At 42.0% G+C, this 20,152-nt stretch overlaps 3 protein-coding genes across 3 annotated transcripts; 2 read left to right on the top strand and 1 right to left on the bottom strand.

Annotated features, from left to right (window-relative positions):
- Positions 1–5,351: 5,351 nt before the first annotated feature.
- On the top strand, positions 5,352–8,096 carry ficd (FIC domain protein adenylyltransferase). Its single transcript, XM_034595912.1, has 2 exons — positions 5,352–5,898; positions 6,459–8,096. Exons 1-2 carry the CDS (start codon positions 5,628–5,630, stop codon positions 7,538–7,540), a joined length of 1,353 nt encoding a protein of 450 aa, XP_034451803.1. The 5' UTR covers positions 5,352–5,627; the 3' UTR covers positions 7,541–8,096.
- sart3 (spliceosome associated factor 3, U4/U6 recycling protein) lies at positions 7,728–16,965 on the bottom strand. The gene is made up of 19 exons (XM_034595911.1): positions 16,664–16,965; positions 15,353–15,479; positions 15,137–15,247; positions 14,843–15,027; positions 14,410–14,515; positions 13,907–14,031; positions 13,650–13,805; positions 13,194–13,332; positions 12,812–12,919; positions 12,640–12,717; positions 12,489–12,547; positions 12,115–12,224; positions 11,915–12,027; positions 11,755–11,831; positions 11,501–11,672; positions 10,977–11,416; positions 10,528–10,680; positions 10,211–10,398; positions 7,728–10,124 (listed from the first exon to the last, which is right to left on the bottom strand). The coding sequence occupies exons 1-19, from the start codon at positions 16,889–16,891 to the stop codon at positions 9,935–9,937; spliced, it is 2,865 nt and encodes a 954-aa protein (XP_034451802.1). The 5' UTR covers positions 16,892–16,965; the 3' UTR covers positions 7,728–9,934.
- A 972-nt stretch (positions 16,966–17,937) lies between these two features.
- Positions 17,938–20,152, top strand: iscu (iron-sulfur cluster assembly enzyme). Its single transcript, XM_034594911.1, has 5 exons — positions 17,938–18,109; positions 18,275–18,388; positions 18,672–18,782; positions 19,223–19,301; positions 19,527–20,152. The coding sequence occupies exons 1-5, from the start codon at positions 18,008–18,010 to the stop codon at positions 19,616–19,618; spliced, it is 498 nt and encodes a 165-aa protein (XP_034450802.1). The 5' UTR covers positions 17,938–18,007; the 3' UTR covers positions 19,619–20,152.

Below are 20,152 nucleotides of genomic sequence, written 5' to 3'. Positions count from 1 at the left end.
CGTCTACTGTCTTTCTAGCACATCATTTACTCACCTGTTGGTGGCACCGAGGCCCTCGAGCAGGTGACCGGCCTTCACGACCAGAGAACGCACAGGAGACATGGGCCTGAGGGACATATGTCTATAGTCTGAGGTTACATGCTACAGCTGAAAAGTATAACCATACTGAACTCATTGTGTTCTATTGAAAGGCAGGTTTCCCTCCAACATATAACTTACTTCAGTGTTGTGGGAAAAGCAAGAGCACAGGGACAGATTCATCTGTATAACCTCATACAAGTTTAATGTTTAATGACGCAGGAACATTCCACAACCAAAGTGGCACATCTCACATCGTATTATTACGCCAATGTTACACATCACTCATATTACGTGCATGTAAGGTGCACTGCAGGACATAACCCCCAGATCTACATTAAAAACAATATATAATATTTATATAATAAACATGAAATACATTATGTAGAACTGAAAAATAAATGTTATTTTTTTAAATGCATTGTATTTTACATTATCACCAAGACCAAAGATCAGGCAAATTGTATTGTATTGTCCTCATACACAAACACAAATTACTATTATATTCATAAAGAGTGTTTCTATGTCAAATTACTGTTTAAAGCAAAGAAAGAGAAAAGAAGAGAAGACAGATAATTGCATGAAGTGAATAAATCATGTTTAGTCTCTCTAAAGAAAAGAGGTCAGGGGCAAAAGGCCTATTTAATGCACAATCGTTCACTAAACTCCATCATCCATTATTCTCTTGGATAAATGTTTCACATTTTTATGTCCTCTGTGACATTGAAATTCATTCATGCACATTCATGTCGTACGTCAGTGGTGGGACCTCTTATTTAAGAAACACCAGATGAGTAACAGTAATGGCTGCAGCAGAGTTCACAGAGGAGCAGTGAAAAAGAGTGAGGGCGGAAAACGTACAGCTTCATTTTACTGTAAAGCGCACTGTAAAGTGTTTTCATGGAAGAGCCTCTGGACAGGCTGAGGGCAACCAGCCACGATCCTCTGTCCTCTGCTCTTGTCGCCAGAGAAAACAAGACATCCCAACCCCTCGAATCGTCTCGTAAAAGCATTTGTCAGTCTGTGTGTGGATCTCGCGTTTTTGCAGCAAGCCCTCCATTTAGAGGTGTTCTGGATGCTGACAGTTGAGGACAGTTGTTGCTCCCAGTGCAGTTCTCCCTCACTCTGTCATCCATTTCACAGTCCCCCTGATCCCTGCTCTCTGAGCCATCCATACTCCGAAAGTGGAAAGAGAGCCACCATCCCTCTCTCTGACTGTCTAATGAGGTCCTCTATCGCTGACACCCAGCTCTGTCACCCAGAACAAAGCCTCTTCTCAGACAGAAAGGCGAGCAGACTGACGGCTCCACAGAGGCAGCAGAGAGGAGAGCTGCTCGGGGAGGAGGCCTGTGCCAGGGGGATTTATTTCCTGCCCTGACAGGTCGCTCTTTTTCCAGGTGGGCAGATGGATTTTCTACCTCTAGAAGCACAGTGCCAGCAAGCAGTGAAAAGACAGGGTGTTATTTTAATCGCGTGCGACAGGTCATCTTTGGAGTGTGCTTCAAGTTAACATGTCGGCTGGTGCGAGGATCACACTGATGCACGTAGCATTCTATTACTTTACAAAAGTCACAGACTATTCAGTGACAATACTCCCACACATGTTAATGAAGAGGCTTACAGTATTATTCATGTTTCACAATATGATAGCAGAGGCTTTAACTTTTCTAAAAACGGCTCAATCCTGATAATAATCCCTATGTGACATGAGGTTGTCAATTGCATCAACACCAATTAGAATTAGTGCTCATCAATAATTCTAACTGCAGACTCGTGTAGTTTTATGTGTTACCACAGCTGAGGGGGTTTTAGTGAGCATATGCCAGATGGGCATAGAATTAGTCCACAATATGACCAGAGGGCCATTCATTTCATGCCATCATTTCTCCCTGATCAGTCGTTCATTCTACCATATCCGTCATTGCCTTTCAATGAAAGCAGAATCTGCACATGCTCGTTGTGGAGGCTCATGTGGAGAAATGGCCGACATGTCACAGCTTTCATGCTTATTTTTGGTGTCAGCAGCTGGACCAGAGCCAGACAACAGAATCCAAGAGAGGAGCAAAACTTAGCAACAAACAAAGTCAGAAATATTAGTAGACTCAGCAGAGACCTCATCTAAGAAGCTGTTTTGAGTTTGAGGCCATGATGTGGGAGTGATGGTGGGAGTGATGGAGGGAGTGATGTGAGAGTGATGTGAGAGTGATGGAGGGAGTGATGTGAGAGTGATGTGAGAGTGATGTGAGAGTGATGGAGGGAGTGATGTGAGAGTGATGTGAGAGTGATGTGAGAGTGATGTGAGAGTGATGTGAGAGTGATGGAGGGAGTGATGTGAGAGTGATGGAGGGAGTGATGTGAGAGTGATGGAGGGAGTGAGGTGAGAGTGATGGAGGGAGTGATGTGAGAGTGATGGAGGGAGTGAGGTGAGAGTGATGGAGGGAGTGAGGTGAGAGTGATGGAGGGAGTGAGGTGAGAGTGATGGAGGGAGTGATGTGAGAGTGATGGAGGGAGTGATGTGAGAGTGATGTGAGAGTGATGTGAGAGTGATGGAGAGAGGGATGTGAGAGTGATGGAGGGAGTGATGGAGAGAGGGATGTGAGAGTGATGGAGGGACCAAAGTGCAAATGTACAGACATGAATGGACAACCTGAAAACATAATACTTGCAGCCATGGCTGTCGCCAGACTGTGTGAAGAAAAGAAATGTATTATTCGTATCAGTACTATTAATATTCACTAATCATTCTCAGCACAATGCTTCTAATTTGGCACCAGGGGCTAATGCTGAGATAAATACAGTACACCAAAAAATATTAGTAAGCTCAACAGAGACCACATCTAAGAAACTGTTTCTGTGAGGATCTGTGACAAGAGTTTGAGGCCATGTAATATTATAAAAGTGAACATTTATCTGCTATATGAAAAACTAGTCAGCATGTTTGGTAGTATGTGTGTTGAGCCATGACAGGGCATCTTAAAGGATGTAGGAGATCTTACAACTATCATCTAACATTCATTTTTACTGGGAAGGAATAAATAAAATAAAAAATCTCTATAGCTGTATTGTATTTCCATACAAATGTACAGAGGCTTTATCCTTTTCTTTATTCTCAATGCAACAGGTCCAGGCCTGGTTTCATTCACTATGGAGGCAAAGCTGCTTCCAAGGCAAAGAGCTATAATAAAGTATCTTGGTTCACACAGCACAAGGTCACACACGTTGCAGAGCCTGTGTTCTACAGGCAGCAGACGTCTTTCCACCCATCACTGTTAATCATTGGCAGCATGTTGATTAAATATTCCCCCAAGACTTTTTTCTTTCTTTCTTTCTGTCTTTCTGAGAATGAGGAATCAATGTGAACATGCTCTTGGCCACTATAACTTGCTACAGCCTCATCTTTGCTATAAAAAGTGTGTAAAAGAGCGCCTGGATAATAGGAAGAAAGAAATAATGTGTCTCAAGCGCACTCGAAGAGGCTGCTCCATTATCTTCCAAGGTGAAATGTCTGAGGGAGTGTGGAGAGGCGCTGAGGGACTCTCTGCTGGTAAATGATGTTAATGTGCAGCTCCAGGTCTCATTGTGAGCACAGGGTACAACACATAGACGGATTCAAACCTGCTGAATCTCTAACTGCACGCACGAACATCCACACGGTTGTTCATTGAAGACTTCCCCTGCACTGTCTGTGGTTGAGTCTGAGCTGAGAATGTGTAATAGTGTTGGCTTTGGCTCACAGCCAAGAATCAGTCCTCATCACCACACAACCATGTTCACAGCTGCTGGTCATTTCTGTACAGGCACTTTCACTAGATGATGCAAACTCAATTGTAAAGGCTTTTGAAATATACATAAAGGCTGACAAAACTGAATACCAAGGGCACGAAGGACAAGTGTAAAAAGAAGTGGAAGATTACAAATTGTTATAAAAACAAGGTAGAAGCTGAGCAGTAAGCTATTAATCTTAATGTTCATTTTTATTGCTTTGAAAAACTGCACGGTATTCAGATCAATCTTTTTGAGGCCAATAGTGTTGCTGCTGTCTTCACAGGATTATACTGCAATATGACTGTGATATTTGCATAACAGAGCAAGGCTGCCCTCTTCTGTCTGCTCTGCATTCAAATTACAGACGAAGAGCAAGTGGTGCAAAGGTGCAGGAGCCAACATCTGCATCATCAAAAGATACTGAGCAATTAACTTTAATTGTACTTTGAAAAAGGTCACTCTAGGGGGGGTTTGAAGACCTACAATGCAATATAGAGACAACCCTGAGACAACCTGTGCCTTTATCCAACCTGAGAAATTAAAATTAAACAAGAAAATCCAGAGATGGAAACAGAGACAGCTTCTTATTTGATGTGACGTCGCTGATATAGACTCAGAGTGAGTGACCTTTACACTCTGTGCTGCAGTTGATAGGACCAATATTTAATTTATTGTAAAACCGTATGAATGCCAGAATGTTTTGGATGGATGTTCAGAATTATATCATATAATTATGAGTACAATTGGACAAACAATTCATATTCAGGAAAAAGAAAGTTAAGAGAGATATGTGTTGGATAAAGATGTTATATTCTTCAATACAACTGTTTAGTTGATGGACAGACGCAAAACTAATTTTAGGTTAATTTTGTTCAAATCAAGAAATACATTCATATAAAAAGAAGACCCTTACTATTATGTATGAGAAATTGTTATGGACTGATGATACATAACTTAGAATTTCTTTCGTTTCTTTATTTTATGTCTTTATTTTTTGTGTATATGCACTTCCAAATAATAACGTTGATCAAATTTGAATTGATGCAATTTCGTGTTATTTGCACGAGCGCCGAGCCACATTCTGTTCAGTTCTACAAAAACAAGGATATAAAACTCACTATTAAGCTGAATTGCTCAGTTCAGTCAGTGACAGAAATTTAAAATTCTGTGGATAAAAAGTGAAAAAAAAAGTTTATTAAAGAAGTTTTAAAACTGCATTAGAATGAGAAAATTCATCATATATACTAATGTATTTATTACTTTAAGATGCATAAATCTGAATCAAAGATATGTCTAATTAATAAACTTAAAAATTAGACATATTTTGTCGGGTGTTCTCTACTGATGTGTTGTACTGTGTTGAGGTCAGAGTTGCCTGAAAGACTAAACTCGGGGCGAAATATCCCACTGTTCAGCCAATCAGAGACGGCTACGAATCATTAGTCGTATTGCTGCGTCTCAGCCAATAGAAACGGTCCTTTAATGAAACCCTGACCAATGATATTGGAGAATGTTGACATGTCTCAGGAAGTAGATGATGTGTACACGGACTGTAGTGACACTGAGGACAAGCGTTTTGTGAATGATCGAATCCTTCGTTAATTCTGTAGTTTCACTTCAGAGCTAAGTAGCTAACAGCTAAGCTAACCTAACCGGTGTTTCCTCGCTGTCTCATGTCGGCCGGGCTCTCCTCCCCGACAGCCGCCGTCCGCCTCTCCTAGCTGGGGTGGACATACATGGGGACCCGTGTCGCCAGAGAATGGAGGCTCTAACCCGGCGTCATCATGGCTGCTGTGTCGGTGTGGCGCTACACCAGCGGCCGAGTCCTCGGAGGCTGGGCCCCGCTGCTGTGCGTCCTGCTGGGCTCTCTGGTGGCCCTGCTGCTGCCTCTGGTGGGAGTCGAGGACCAGTGCTGCGCCGCCATGAGGGGCATCGCCCAGCTGCGGTGCCAGCTGTGGGGGAGACCTCCTCCGCCTCCAGCGGTGCAGTCCACCAGCCTCACCGTCCCCTTCACCGCCCTGGATGTGCTGCCTCACCGGTCCAAGCCCAGCAAAGGTACAGCCGAGGACCCACCAGTGGACTGACCCACCACAGACACACTACACTGTGCCATATGTCAGTTAGCCTTATGCTAACAGTGAGTTATCAACACTCACAGGTACCTGACGTAAATAAAGAATAATGGTTTATTTACTTTCTAAAATCAGTTTTATCAGCCAGGCTCTAATAGTAAAATATCTGTCTTCTATGTTTACTTGAAATTTCTGTTCACTTTTTCCTTCCTCCTGTTTTTGTTTGACCTTTTGAGTTACAGCTTCTACAAGTTGTTTAACTTAAATACATATATTTCTAAATCATTTTGTTGATTTTTATAAAGATTCTAATTCAGTTATCAGAGGATAGATGGTGAACTAATGAACGCACAGATCAAGGGTAGATGTCTTGAGTGTGAACTTAGGAAAGAATTCGACTGAAATGGACCATTTGTAAAAAAATGTATTGTATGTGTTTATCTATTTTTGTTTTCTAATAGGGGGAATATATGATGATGTTAATAGTTTCATCCTGTTTCACTTGTGTTGGAGTTGACCTTGTGTATCACCCTCGGTTTACAGAGATGCTGCTGGAGTCTAAAGCGGCGCTGCAGCAGGCTCTGGAGATGAGGAAACTGGGGAAGAGGGAGAAGGCTCACAAGCTGCTGGTGCACGCTCTGAGTATGAACCCTGACTTTGTGGAGGCCCTGACGGAGCTGGGGACTATTCTGGAGGAGGAGAAAGATGTCGTCCAGGCAGACCATCTCTACACCAAGGCCTTGGCCATCTCACCGTGTAACGAGCGGGCCCTAGTCAGCCGAGACCGAACTCTACCCCTGGTGGAAGAGATTGACCAGCGTTACTTTAGCATCATTGACAGCAAAGTGCGCAGGCTTATGTCCATTCCTAAAGGCAACTCTGCGCTCCGTCGAGTGATGGAGGAAACCTACTATCACCACATCTACCACACGGTGGCCATCGAAGGCAGCACGCTCACTCTCTCTGAAATCCGTCACATCCTTGAGACGCGTTACGCCGTCCCTGGGAAAAGCCTGCAGGAGCAAAACGAGGCCATTGGTGTAGATGCGGCCATGAAGTACATGAACACAACACTTTTGTCCAGATCAGGCGCCATCACCGTCAGCGACATCCTGGATATCCACCGGCGAGTGCTCGGCTATGTGGACCCTGTGGAGGGAGGGAGGCTGCGCACCAGCCAGGTGTTTGTGGGCCACCACATCCCGCCGCACCCTCAGGACCTGCAGAGACACATGCAGGAGCTGGTTCAGTGGCTCAACTCTGACGAGGCCCTGCAGCTGCACCCTGTGGAGTGTGCAGCTCTCGCCCACTACAAACTGGTGTACGTGCACCCGTTCATCGACGGCAATGGACGCACATCGCGCCTGCTCATGAACCTTGTCCTGATGCAAGCACGATACCCACCGATCACAATTCGCAAAGAACAAAGGGCTGAATATTATGCCGCTCTGGACACAGCCAACGAGGGGGATGTGCGGCCTTTCATTCGCTTCATAGCCAAATGTACAGAGATAACATTGGACACTTTACTGATTTCTACGACGGAGCACGCTGTGGGGCTGCCGGGGTCCAGACATGAACAGGACTGTTCCGACTGCAAACAGACCATCCCAATACACAACTGAGCTGGAGCTGGGGGAGAAAAGGATGAACCATGAAAAGCATTTAGAAATAAGTTAAAACTTCTGTAAAAACAATCAAATCCATGTCCTCAGTTTGAGTTCTTTCCTGCTGAATTCACTGAAACTGCTGCAGGATGATTAATTGAAATGTTTAAGATTGTTTTTGGTTTAGGTTTGTTTTCGTACAAACCCATTTCTTAGTTTTATTTTAAGGAGTTTAAGGTATTTTGATTCCCATTAGAATCCAGTTTCAGGTTTGACTGCTGGTGATGTGAGGAGGAAACAGCTTTGTGAGATGCTTAAGTTATTTTCACTGCTGACGTGTCCAGTGTGTGAACATTCACTTCACCATCTTCGGCATCATGACGTGTCATGACACTGTAAAGCACTTTCAACTATTTGATAACTTATTTTATTCTAAACTTAAAATTGTAACTTGTATAACTTTCATTGTCTTCGGGTTATAAAGTTTATTAATGAAAAATGCTGTGAGTGCCATACTGGGATAAAAGATGATTTACATGACTTTATTAAAACAAGTTTTAGACCAGAGAAAAAACATGACTTTTTTTTTTTACAGGACCCAAGAAATAATACAGTAAAAACGGCTAAAGAACAAAACAAGCAGAAAAAAAGCTATTTACTGTTTTCACCTTTTATACCAAATTTAAAACAGACGATAGAAATTATACAACACAACAATGCACATAAACCACCTTTGTGAAGGCGGATAGTGACTTGGAGATGAACATATTTCGATTTTTATTTTATTTTTTAATATCAGGCCACTTTGGTGAAAGCAATACATATAGCTTGTATTCCGTCTGTTTTTAAAACGTAGATTTCTATTTATTACAAACTACAGTGACCTTTTTGAGATGAGCATACTGACCATAAAGTACACTGTTAGTATTATCCAAACAAGCAACGTGGAGAAGACAAATGGTTGAACCCTAAGACGGGAAAACGGAAATGATAAAAACTGCATAGATTCTCTTCAGCCTCAAGGAGATAGGAAGTGAAGCTGCTGTTGGAGCTGTTGGAAAAACTGTGGCTCATTTAACAACCAAGTTCATTCAGAGGGTGAAAATCCACTCTACTGAACACATGAAGAATACCAGGTCCGAACCACATTCATTAAACTGCACTACTACTGTCCACATGTACTTACCACTAACTCATGATTTCTCTTATATCATTGAACTGTTGCAGATTAATCTCAAAATGTTTGTTCTGTAGAACTTAGGAAAACTGAAACACTCAGTCCTGAATACATTAATTCCACGATAATGTAAGACAAGGGAAAAACTAAGAAATCTCACATTTGAGACGTTGCCAAATATTTTTCTGTCGATTCCACTAATGGTTGCAGCTGCTTCACTTCTGGGTGAGGCTGAAGATTCAAACCAGTGGACACAAATGAAAGCACAGCCACATCAGTCTGGGATTAAACAGATTCCTGCAGCATCAACAACACTCTGCTTATGTGTACACTCTTTCATAAAGCTGGACAGAAGATGGTTTGTTTCCCTCTGAATCGCTTTCATTTCACAGCGGACTGATACAGGTAATGTGGTGATACATGTTTTTTATCCTGAACACAGGCCACATTTTCACAGATGAAAGTATTAGAACAGAAATTATATCTAGATATACTCTTAACTTGTTATCAAGCATGAGCAGAGCGATTCCTGGTGTAATCACCTGGCCTCAGACAAAGCAAACTAACATAATAATTTGCTGGACCCTCTAGCAGGGCTCCATTGCATCATAACTCAGATGGTAATATGAGAAAAATGTGATTTAGTCTTAATATATAGTCAGAAATCTCTGCTAACCTTGTTATCTGTGTCTTCAGAGGTCAAAATAAGCTACACCACTAAAGTCCTAGGTTCCATAAACACATCTGGAGAATACGACTCATCGTCACTGTTGCACACTCAACTTATTTACACTCACACACACCAACTATATTACACTTTTGCATGTACCCTTTTTTTCTTTATCTTTTTTTTTTTTTTCTTAAACAACATTCACAAGTTTGTCTGTTCTGAATATTTAAAAAAATACTCTGCTTCGGTCAAATCCCCTTCACGTTACAACAAAAGAAAGACACCTGGCAACATACAACTTACATTATATTTACACACAAATATGATACACTTGTTTTTATAAAATTGCCTGCCAGCCATCTTCAAACACACCCATCAAAAACGATCTGTCACGGGATTTAAGATGGAGGGTGAGAGTGTGGCGATTCAGGCCGTCTCGCAGTAGCGGCAATGGGAACAGAACTGGGATCAAAGGGAAATAAGGACACCAATTACAGAAGAATCACAGAAACTAATTTGTAAGGACACAAGAAGGTTTTTCAGTGTGATTCTCCCGCTCGTCTTCTCACTTATTGAGAAGCATCCTGGCAAAGTCTGAATTCGACAAAGGTTTCGTCTCCGCGGCTGCGTTTGCTGAAGCACTGCCAGGTTCTGGCACCGGCTCGGCTGGGGACCCGTTCTCCACTTTGCTTGGCCCACTTTGTCGGTGCAGGGAGCGAGGGAGCAGTGACAGCTGGGTGCGGCCTCTTCCTCTCCTGAAGAAAGAAAAGCCAGCTCTGTATTAGTGCAGTTACAAATTAGAAAAAGGCAGACTTGCAGAAAAGCAGAGAAATAAACTTACGCTCCAAAAGCCTGGCGAGGCATTATGTCTGCCATAAGTCGACTGGAACCAGGTTTGTCGGCCATGCTTCTCCGAGGAGGGTTACTTATAGCAACACAGATTTTGTTGCCCTCCACTTCAGTGTCGTCTAATTTCAGAACAGCCTGAGACGCCTGGGTTTCATCTGCAAACTCAACATATGCCAGACCCTGCAGAGATGCACAGCAAGAGATGGTTAACAATATTAGCAGCACAGTACAGCTCCACTTTCCTCCGCATGTGTGGACTCCTAAATGGTAACTATTAGCTCAATCAAGAGCACACTTTAAAAACGTCACCTTGGGTTTTCCTGAGCGATACGTGACCAATCGGACCTCTCTGATGGTGCCGTGGCCTTTGCAGAGTTCCTCCAGTTGCTCCTTGGTGCATGAGAACGGCAGCCCGGAGATGAAGATTTTGTGTCTCTCCATGGTTGTGTTGTATTTAAACACCTACAGGGACATGAATGTGAAGATGTCATCAGTGTTTATGTGTGGTTCCCTTATTTAAGACACTTTTTAAACCAAATAGATTCAACTTAATCCATGTTTCAGTCTCAGTCCGGACAAAGTATGATGGAAACCTTGTGGCTTAAATTAATTGATTACACATTTTTCAATAACACCCACCAATATGTCACAATAAATCCAAATGAGATCAAGTCAATGTGATTTAGAATAAGTGGCATATAATAGATGGATTAAACCCCAAAAAGCCTTTTGATGAATCACATTGGGTTCATATTTACCTTAAAGTCAGGGTTTTTGTTTTTATCCACACAAGGTGACACAAACATGGGCCTGCCCTCCACCTCCCGTCTGTCCAGCTTCAAGGCTTCAGGGACTGACACCGGGGACTCAAACTGTACGTAGCAGTAACCTTTGAAGTTTCCTTTGGTGCCGAAGACAGGGCGAACCTCTTTGATGGGACCGCACGTCTCAAACAGCGTCCTGAGCTTCGACTCCGGCTCCTCCAGGGTGTACGCCATGTTGCTGATGAACACGCTGCTGTTATCGTTTCGGAGCTCTGGCTTGTCATCGTTTGGCTTCTGAGCAGCAGCCATGCCTCCCTGCTGGCCTTTTTTAGCCGGCTTATACCCGGGGGGAGCATTTCTCCCAAAGAGTCCTGTCTCGGTCTCCATGTACTCCTCTCTGCTTTGCTCTCCGTTGCCTCTGTGCCTTTTAGGAGCTTGTTGTGTCACAGAGAAATAGATTAAGGTCTATAATTTAGTTTGGCTTAAAAATAAAAAGTTCATAATTAAATCAATCTTACCAGAGTCTTCATTCCACTTGTCCTGATAATTATTGTTATCTGCTTTCCTCTTCTCTCCAAATCGAGTTCTGCTCTGGACCTTCTTCTGAGACTTCTTATCAGACTTTGATTTCCGCCGCTGATCCACTTTGTCATCCTCTTGGCGAGCAAAGTTGGCTTCTTTCTCAGCCGCCTAACAGACACAACGTGGTAACATTAGCCAAAAGCAGCTAATTGATACTCCTGCACTGTACACTGCTGATACATGCTCTTACCTTTGCTCGTTGCTCATTGATCCTGTTCAGCCGGGTCTCTGTCTTCTGCACTGCCACGTCCCAGCCCTCCAGAGAACCTGACACAGAATACAGGCACAATGTAATTCAGGAAAATCTCATTTATCTTCATGTTAACTTTGGTTTTAATGTTGTGACTCACCCTCCACTCGCTCGAAGGTGAGCAGGACTTCACACACATGCTCTGGGTAGTCAGTGGTGCATTGAACTGCTCTGTGAAGAGCTTTCCGACAGTGAGCAGGGTCACCATAAGACCTACAGAGTCAAATCATTTTGGTTAATTGAGCTTTCAGTACTTAATTTCAAATAAACTTTTCTCCTTTCAGGCAAAGACTGACAAACCTTTCAAGGTTATAGTACTCCAGCCACATATTGGCATATTTAGCGTTTCCTTTTGTCATGATGCTGTCCCACAGTTCTCTGGCTTTTTGCATGTTCTTGCAGTGGAGGGCCTGGTGGACACAAAGAAAGTTTTAATGCAAACTGTTTTATTACACGTACAAGTGATAGGGGTTTTGTCTTAAAATAACTTTAAATCACATTATAAATATCATTAATAGTATAATCCACTAAAACTGTTACATTTTGGGGAAATTATTTCTCAGAGTAGTTATAAATCTCTGAGCTTTTACTAACTTTTTCTTTCCAAACACAAATACACACAACCAAACAGAAATCAAACTCTTGGAAATGGACGTCATAGGAACAGTTCTTACCTCTATCCTCGCCCAGATCTGCATAACGATACAAGACGGATCTCCGCTTTCACCAAATCCTACAGAGCCACGGCACAAAGAACAATGAATCACTATATGAAACTCAAACGAGTACACCGCAAAAAAAAAAATGGCAGTGAGATCTGCTTACTTTCTTCCACATCTTGTTTTATGTAGTCTAGAGATCGAGAGAAGGCTCCTCGTAACTCCTCTAACTCTTTACTTGATTCTGAAACATAAAAAAAAACAAGTAACACCAGCAGCAGGGGAAAATAATGAATTTGTTCTTTTTGTTCCCGTTTCTGACACACAACTGCTCTCACCTTTACTGAAATCCACACGTCTCCGCAGGTAGTCCAGGTACGCCTGCCAAATTTCCACATAATCTGTAGCTTGAATGAAACCGGCATTCAGCGCCTTCTCAAAAACATCTGTGTGGAACAAAAATGAACATTATGTTAATAAAGCTGTTTTCAGACATGCACTGGACTCTGCGATGAAACAAGATCAAATGTACCACTGTAAGGGTCTGGGATTTCCCCTAAGATTTCTCCATAGTGGGCTAGTGTTTAAAAACATATTCAAGATAGGGACAAAACAACATCTTACACACCCCAGTGAAATAAAACATATGGGTCAATTTCAGTATGTTTATCACAGATACGTATCAACAGCAATAAATGAAAAACACAGCTATCTGGTGACCTGAGACAATCTGATGCTCTGCTCCATGCCTCTCCAGAGCGAGCAGGTAGCTCTTCCACAGACCCATGGTCCAGGGGCAGTTCCTGACAGCACGTTCATGAATAGGAAGAACCAAGTCCTTGATCTTCAGCTGACGATCCTGAAGAGTCACAGAGAAGACATATGACTAAATGGTTTAAATGATCCTAAAGAAGCTGAAATATTTACTATTGAAGATGTAACAACTACATTTCCTTCTAACACATTCATGTATATGCTTGTCTGCCCAATTTACATGCAGTAAAAAAAACACAGAGGAAACACAGTAACACTGAAATATGACTAATGCAAAAAATAAATAAATAAGTGGATAAATAAAAACACGTTGAAGTAGGAGTGATGGAGTGTGAAACAAGTCCAAACTCTGCACAGCTAATATCACAGACAGCACAGGGCCAAACACTGACCAATACTCACAAGATACAAGGTGTATTTTGCCCAGATGTCTGGTACCAGGCAGTTCTCTGCCAGAGTCCGCTCAAACGTTATCTGGACGCGAGCTGGGTCGCCATCCTTTAGTTCAAAGTCGATGTAGGTCTGATACTCTGTCATCTTCGGGGGCTCTGCTACCAGCTGCAGCAGAATAACAGCACACAGATGTAAGAGAATGAAATAAAACGACAGACATAAAAGGCTTTTAGGAGAACAACTGTAGCAAACAATAAGTCCATTACCAGTGACTCTTCCAAAGATCTGCGCTTATCCATCTGCTGCGTAGCCTTTTTGTACTGATGCATGGCCGTCTCAGGAACCCCGTGTTCAGACCACTCGCCATACTCTGCATAGGTGGCTTCCATGTCTACAAAGCAATGGAGCACAATCATGTCCATTATCAGTGAAGATGCACACCACATACAGTATTTACAAAATGTAGAGGGGTAACATTAAGATTTGCAAATGTGTTAAATTCCATTCAACTGGGCCATAATAAAAAAAGCAGAACACCACAAGACATTCTGGTGAACCTTTGTCCACTTCCGAATCTCGAGTGCTCTCTTTCTAAATCTGCATTTCAAAGGCCACGTCACAACGATAGATAATATTCATCACACCAGGCAGCTTTTTTTTTAAATGTAGTAATAAAGTTTTTCAGATGGGCCTTGACATGCAGCCCTCACAACAGAAATCCTGCCCATTTTACAGCAGCGCGTCTACACGGAAGTGGCACCATGCTTACCCATTAAGGGGACGGCCAGCTGACGGCGAAACAGTGTATGGATTCGCTCGAGCTGAGTGTTGAGCAGCTCCTGCTCCTCGTGGCTGGGAGTCCTGCCAGGGGGAGGCTGAGGGGAAAACAGATGTGTGAAAATGTAGCAAAGACCTATTAGTTTAAGATCCAATGACTTCCACATTGTAAGTATTTTTACAGAAACAGAAAGGCAAACTCCTCTTCCGGCAATGGGAAGAGAGTCAACCGCCGTCTTGTAATAGGTTTAAAAAAACCTGCGTTTACCTGCTAAATTTAGGTGTAAAAGAGTTCTAAGTGTCTAATTATCTAATACCATTTTGGAAAAATTAAATTTTCTATGGCATTCACACTTACACAGCAATAAAAACAGAGTCTATTTGTGACGCCTAATAAGATCTCTTATTGTGATGGAAACACTCACCTGGACTGTGGACAGAATGGCGTTCTCAAACTCTCTGTACGCCTCCCACACCGTCTGTCCCTTGTTCATGTGAAGCCCCACAGCCGTCACCGCTCTCTCAAAGATGGATCTCACCTTGTCTATCCCCCCAGGTGAGCCCATGCCACCAATTGAATACTGAGCATATTCAAGCCAGATATCTGGACCTGGGTATAAAAACAAAGAGTGTAAACAAATGTTAAGCCTGTGTTGACAAATGTTAAGCCTGTGTTGACAAATGTTAAGCGTGTGTTAACAATGCTACAATGCACTCACAGATATAGTCTTTTATTGCTCTCTCGAAAAGTTCATACACCGTTTCCCGGTTCGACTCCTCCTCAGTCTCAGTCAGACGGATCTCATCCTTGAGCCAATCCAGCCAGATCTCTGCAGAATTAAACAAAATGAGATTTCGGGTTGCACAAATAATGCAGGGCTGCTGTCAATTGATTTTTTTTCTGGTCCCTCAGAGCATTTTAGACAAACACCAACCTTCCGTGAGAGGGAAGAGTTCACTCATCTTCTGCCTTGCCTTTCGCAGTCGGATCAGTTCTCCCTCCTGCCTCAGCAGTTTGATGAGATCCACATGGCAGTTGTAGTCGAAAGCGTTGATTGACAGCTGAAAAGACACAAAGACGGTGGGTGAGGCATAATAATATCATCCCAATTAACCCATTCTCTGCTGAATTTACTTAGAAATGTATTAACACTCCAGAGGAAATATCCTCAACCATATAAGCAGCAATGATTTCTCAGAAATTGATCACAACAGTTTTGATATTATAATTGCAGCAAGAAATCTAACCAAGATACAAACAACATGAAATATGAGACAGAATCTAGACATATCACCCACCCTGGGTACCACAGATGTATATACACTCAGCTGCAGGTTTAGTGGGTAGTCAGAGCTAAAACTAATGATATTTAATACCACAACCAGGGTATTAACTACACTGGAGCTGAAAACATCTGATTGATGAATATTTTGATTGAAATGTTGAAGTGACTCTTCAAAAAATGTGCCAAACAACCCCTCGTCCCTACTTCTGAATTTAGAGGAGCTGTCCTTTTTGAGGTAATCAATAATTTGGGGTATTTAAAAAAAAAAATATTTGTCAACATAACTGAAATATTGATCAACGATGAAAGTAAGTTAGTTGCAGCTCTAAATCTAAGGCTCCTTTTAGCTGATACGGTTTCATTATGGTCCCTTTGGAGGCGGTAGTTTATGATCCAGTGTTACTTTGCAACAGCAGCAACACAAAGATCTACTAAAACATGAATGAAGTTTAGTCAACACTTCTCTGGAAGTTTCAACTATACTTACTAACTAAACGATTGGACGATCTGTAGCAGTATTATCATTATTAGTTTAAGCTATGTGTACCTAATAAAGTGGAAGCTGTGTGTAATCAGTCATGCTGCAGTAAATATAGACTAGCTTTGAATTTGTTGTTGTAGAAGCACAGACTATATAATATAGTATATATATATATATATATATATATATATATATATATATATATATATATATATATAGATATAGAATAAGAAGGTTGTAATCCTACATATTTAACACAACAGAAAAGACCCATGTGTCACCAGACAACACGTTAGCATCACATGCTAACCACGACCGCTAAATGAATGGCGTCGCATCATACGCGCTCGTGTACTTGTTCAGGGTGGAAGCAGCTAACATACACGAGCAGCTCAGCGGGTTAAAGCTGCTGTTTCCCGCCCCTTCGGTCCCGTTAGCACGGTAGTGAAGTTAGCACGGCTCGGTTGTTGGCTAGTCACCTGCTCCTCAAGACGCTGGATCTCGGCTTCGTTCTCCTTCTCGTCCTCGGAGGAGTCGTCCTCTTCGTCGTCTGAATCGTCTTCTCCCATACCTTCTTCCTCCTCCTCCTCCTGCTCCTCGTCGTCCTCCTCTTCGTCCGACTCCATCTCTCTCCGCTCCATCCCTGCAGCTTCTTCCTCCTCCATGTCCTGCAACTGCGTTTGCTCTGCGTTGCTCGGCGCTGCCATGTTGGAAAAGAGTCAGTCTGCCTGGTAACAGGCGGAGCGGAGCCGAGGGAGGCGGAGCCCGAGCCCGCCACGGAAATCCACGAGTCCCGCCAACGGCAACTTTATTTCTACTTGATTATTTATTTCATACAAAATATTCTAGGTGCTTAACAGGGACAAAAAAACTTTAAAATCTGAAAGTACGGTTACAAAGAATTGTAAATAATAATAATAATAATAATAATAATAATAATAACAGAATGAAAGAGCTAACAAGATTAAAAGAGTTAAAACAAATTGGTTAAATAATTCATACAGGATATAATTTATGAAATATTTATAATGCAAAGAATCACCTTCACCAGGAGGCTTGAGCAACTGGAAAACTAGTAGTTAGTATTAGTAGTAGTAGTAGTAGTAGTAGTAGTAGTAGCAGTAGTAGTAGCAGTATTATACAGAAGCGTATTGCATTGTCTTTAGAAAAAAATCCACTCTTTTTTTCTGATTCAACGAGATAGTTTTCTCTAAAAAAAAATCTGCTGTCTTTTTTTTTAATTAAGGACTTCATTATCTTGTTAATTCAGAAAAACTGACTTCCTTTCATTTATGGAAAACTAAACATGGATTTAAAGACCAGAGGCCTTTCTCAATCTGCGTACTTCTGTGCTTGTTGACTTGTGAAACGTCATCAGTCTCAGCCAAGTACTATTCAAAAGTCTGCATGGAGCCAAGGACAATAGAACGCCCTGATGCTAACTTTAAAACAGCAAAATTAGGTCTTCAGTATAATCAATGGCTTTTCAAGCAGAGAGAGGCCAAAGGAGAGGAAAGAGGAGGACAGGGGATATTTAGTGTGGAAGTGTGCATGGTGTTTGTTGGAGAGTCGAAAGGCAACAACTATTTAAGGACCTTTATGATCTCGGAGTTTCATCCTTTAAATTCCCTGCTGCCTTTAATAATTATTATTATACTGATTCTGCTGAAATAAGATTTTTACATCATATTGGAATGTACTCTAGAATATGAACTGAAGTGACGCATTGTAAACGGTAGAGGGCAGCATTGTGCTTTATAGAGTATTGCCTGCAGGAATTTCTTTAGAAGAAGAAGAAGAAGAAGAAGAAGAAGGAAGTAAACATGGCGGCCGTGTCTCTACGAAACTCTGCGACCTCTCTGTTGTTGTTCAGCCGCAGGTTGTTGGTTCCGTCGCTAAATCCCGGTTGTTCTTATCACAAAAAGGTAAATGACGTTGTGTAAGTTGTAATAGAAACCAGCCTAGCGACAGTTCGCCGATGTTACACGTGTCGTCTGGTGCTGCTAACGTTACCCGAGCCACTTATTGATTTTTAACTGGTTTCCCCAAACAGCAGCAGTGACACGTTGTTTTGTGCGTTTATCCCGAAGGTGGTGGATCACTATGAAAACCCAAGAAACGTGGGCTCTCTGGACAAAAACTCAAAGAGCGTGGGGACCGGGTTGGTGGGTGCACCAGCCTGTGGTGATGTAATGAAACTTCAGGTAAAGAAGGTGGAGGTCGAGACCCGGCTACAGCCGCCATGACTTACAACTCCTTTTTATTGTCTTTTCTCACAGCGGACATGTTGACATGTCATAGTAGGAAAACCACAGGTGTCACTTAACATCGACACTGACTCTGTTCAGTTTAAAAGTCCCAGTAAAAGACAATGTAACGGTGAACCAGCATGACAGCTGCACACTGATCAGCCATTTTATTATTTACACATGTGACCGCTCAAAATGTCTGCTGTGAAAAAGACCTGTTGTTACGTGTTGTGTGCAGATCCAGGTGGATGAAAATGGCAAGATAGTGGACGCAAAATTCAAGACATTTGGCTGTGGATCAGCAATTGCCTCCAGTTCTATTGCAACAGAATGGGTGAAGGGGAAGTCGGTAAGTTGGAAAAACACAGAATTGGTACTCTACCCCTGCCAAAGCCCAGCAGTCCCCTTACATTCAAGCTGCACCAAATAGGACACACTCATAGATATCAGATATCAGTCTCCCAAATATTCCCTTTTTTTACACAGATGCATTAATTATTCCCTCTGAAATCAGTGAACATGTAAAAAAAAATTGCTGGATCAGCCCCTTAATCAGAGGGGGCCAGTCCAAATGTTAATTGGTTCTTTCTTGGTCCATGTCCCACCCTTCCAAGTTTAAAAAAAATCAGTCTGGTAGTTTTTTTTTTTTTTTGTAGACCTGCTATCTACAGATAAATGGCATTAAAATCATAACCTCTTTGGTGGAGGTAATTTAAAAAGTAGATGATTTAAATGTATCTTGTGTTTTGGTTAGTTTGTTGATCTGTTCATTCTGCTCTCACCCTGCAGATCGATGACGCTCTGAAGATCAAGAACACAGACATTGCCAAAGAACTCTGCCTTCCTCCAGTCAAGCTCCACTGCTCTAGTAAGTTCAAGGCACAGCTTTTGCTGTACAGTTAATTAAAGCTACACATTTTTGATATTCATAATAAATTTCTCTGAAAATGTATAATGTCAAAAATAGAAATAGTTTTTCTGATCAAAAGTAACCACAGTAGTAGATTTTGTTTTAACTGCACACTCCCAACACGTTTTTTCTGAAGTTCCTCCTCATAATGTTTCTAAAATGTTGTCCTTCCTTTTCTTTCAGTGCTTGCAGAAGATGCCATAAGAGCAGCTCTGTCTGACTACAGACTAAAACAACAGGACAAGGAGGAGACTCGTGTGAAGGCCAGCGGTTAAAGTGCTGTTATTAACTGTCCCGTATGGCAGTATCCCATCGATATTTCAGCACCAGCCGGTGTCTTGCAGCAGAGAAGTGCTGTATGGAAGATGAGCTGCCAATATACTACATCAGGTCTTGCTCCCCTCTGGGATTTCTGGGAGTTTTAAAGCCTGTATAAACCTTCACGGCTGTGGGATTGTTAGTCTCTTGAACTCAAGCCTGGATGTTCAAGTTCCAGGTGTTAACAGTGTTTAATGAATTCATTTCATCATATAATCACAATATTGGGGAATACTGTTTCCTAATTTGTTGTGTTTTTCTACAAATTAAGATAGAAGATGCATCATAAACAGAAACTGAAGGTCAGGGGCCTTTTTTCCTTTGTGTATTTTTTGGCATTTTGTCTTTATTTTGGCTTGACTGTGTAAAACCTCTGCTCCCTCATGGATGGTTCAAGTCAAGAACTGAAGTACACTTACAAAACCATGATACAGAATATTGTATGAGACTGTTCTTATTGTGCATTAAACGAATACAAACATTTCCAGTGA

This window comes from Hippoglossus hippoglossus, chromosome 9 (assembly GCF_009819705.1).
Source record: "Hippoglossus hippoglossus isolate fHipHip1 chromosome 9, fHipHip1.pri, whole genome shotgun sequence".
NCBI lineage: Eukaryota > Metazoa > Chordata > Actinopteri > Pleuronectiformes > Pleuronectidae > Hippoglossus > Hippoglossus hippoglossus.
This window is presented reverse-complemented; position numbering and strand designations above follow the sequence as displayed.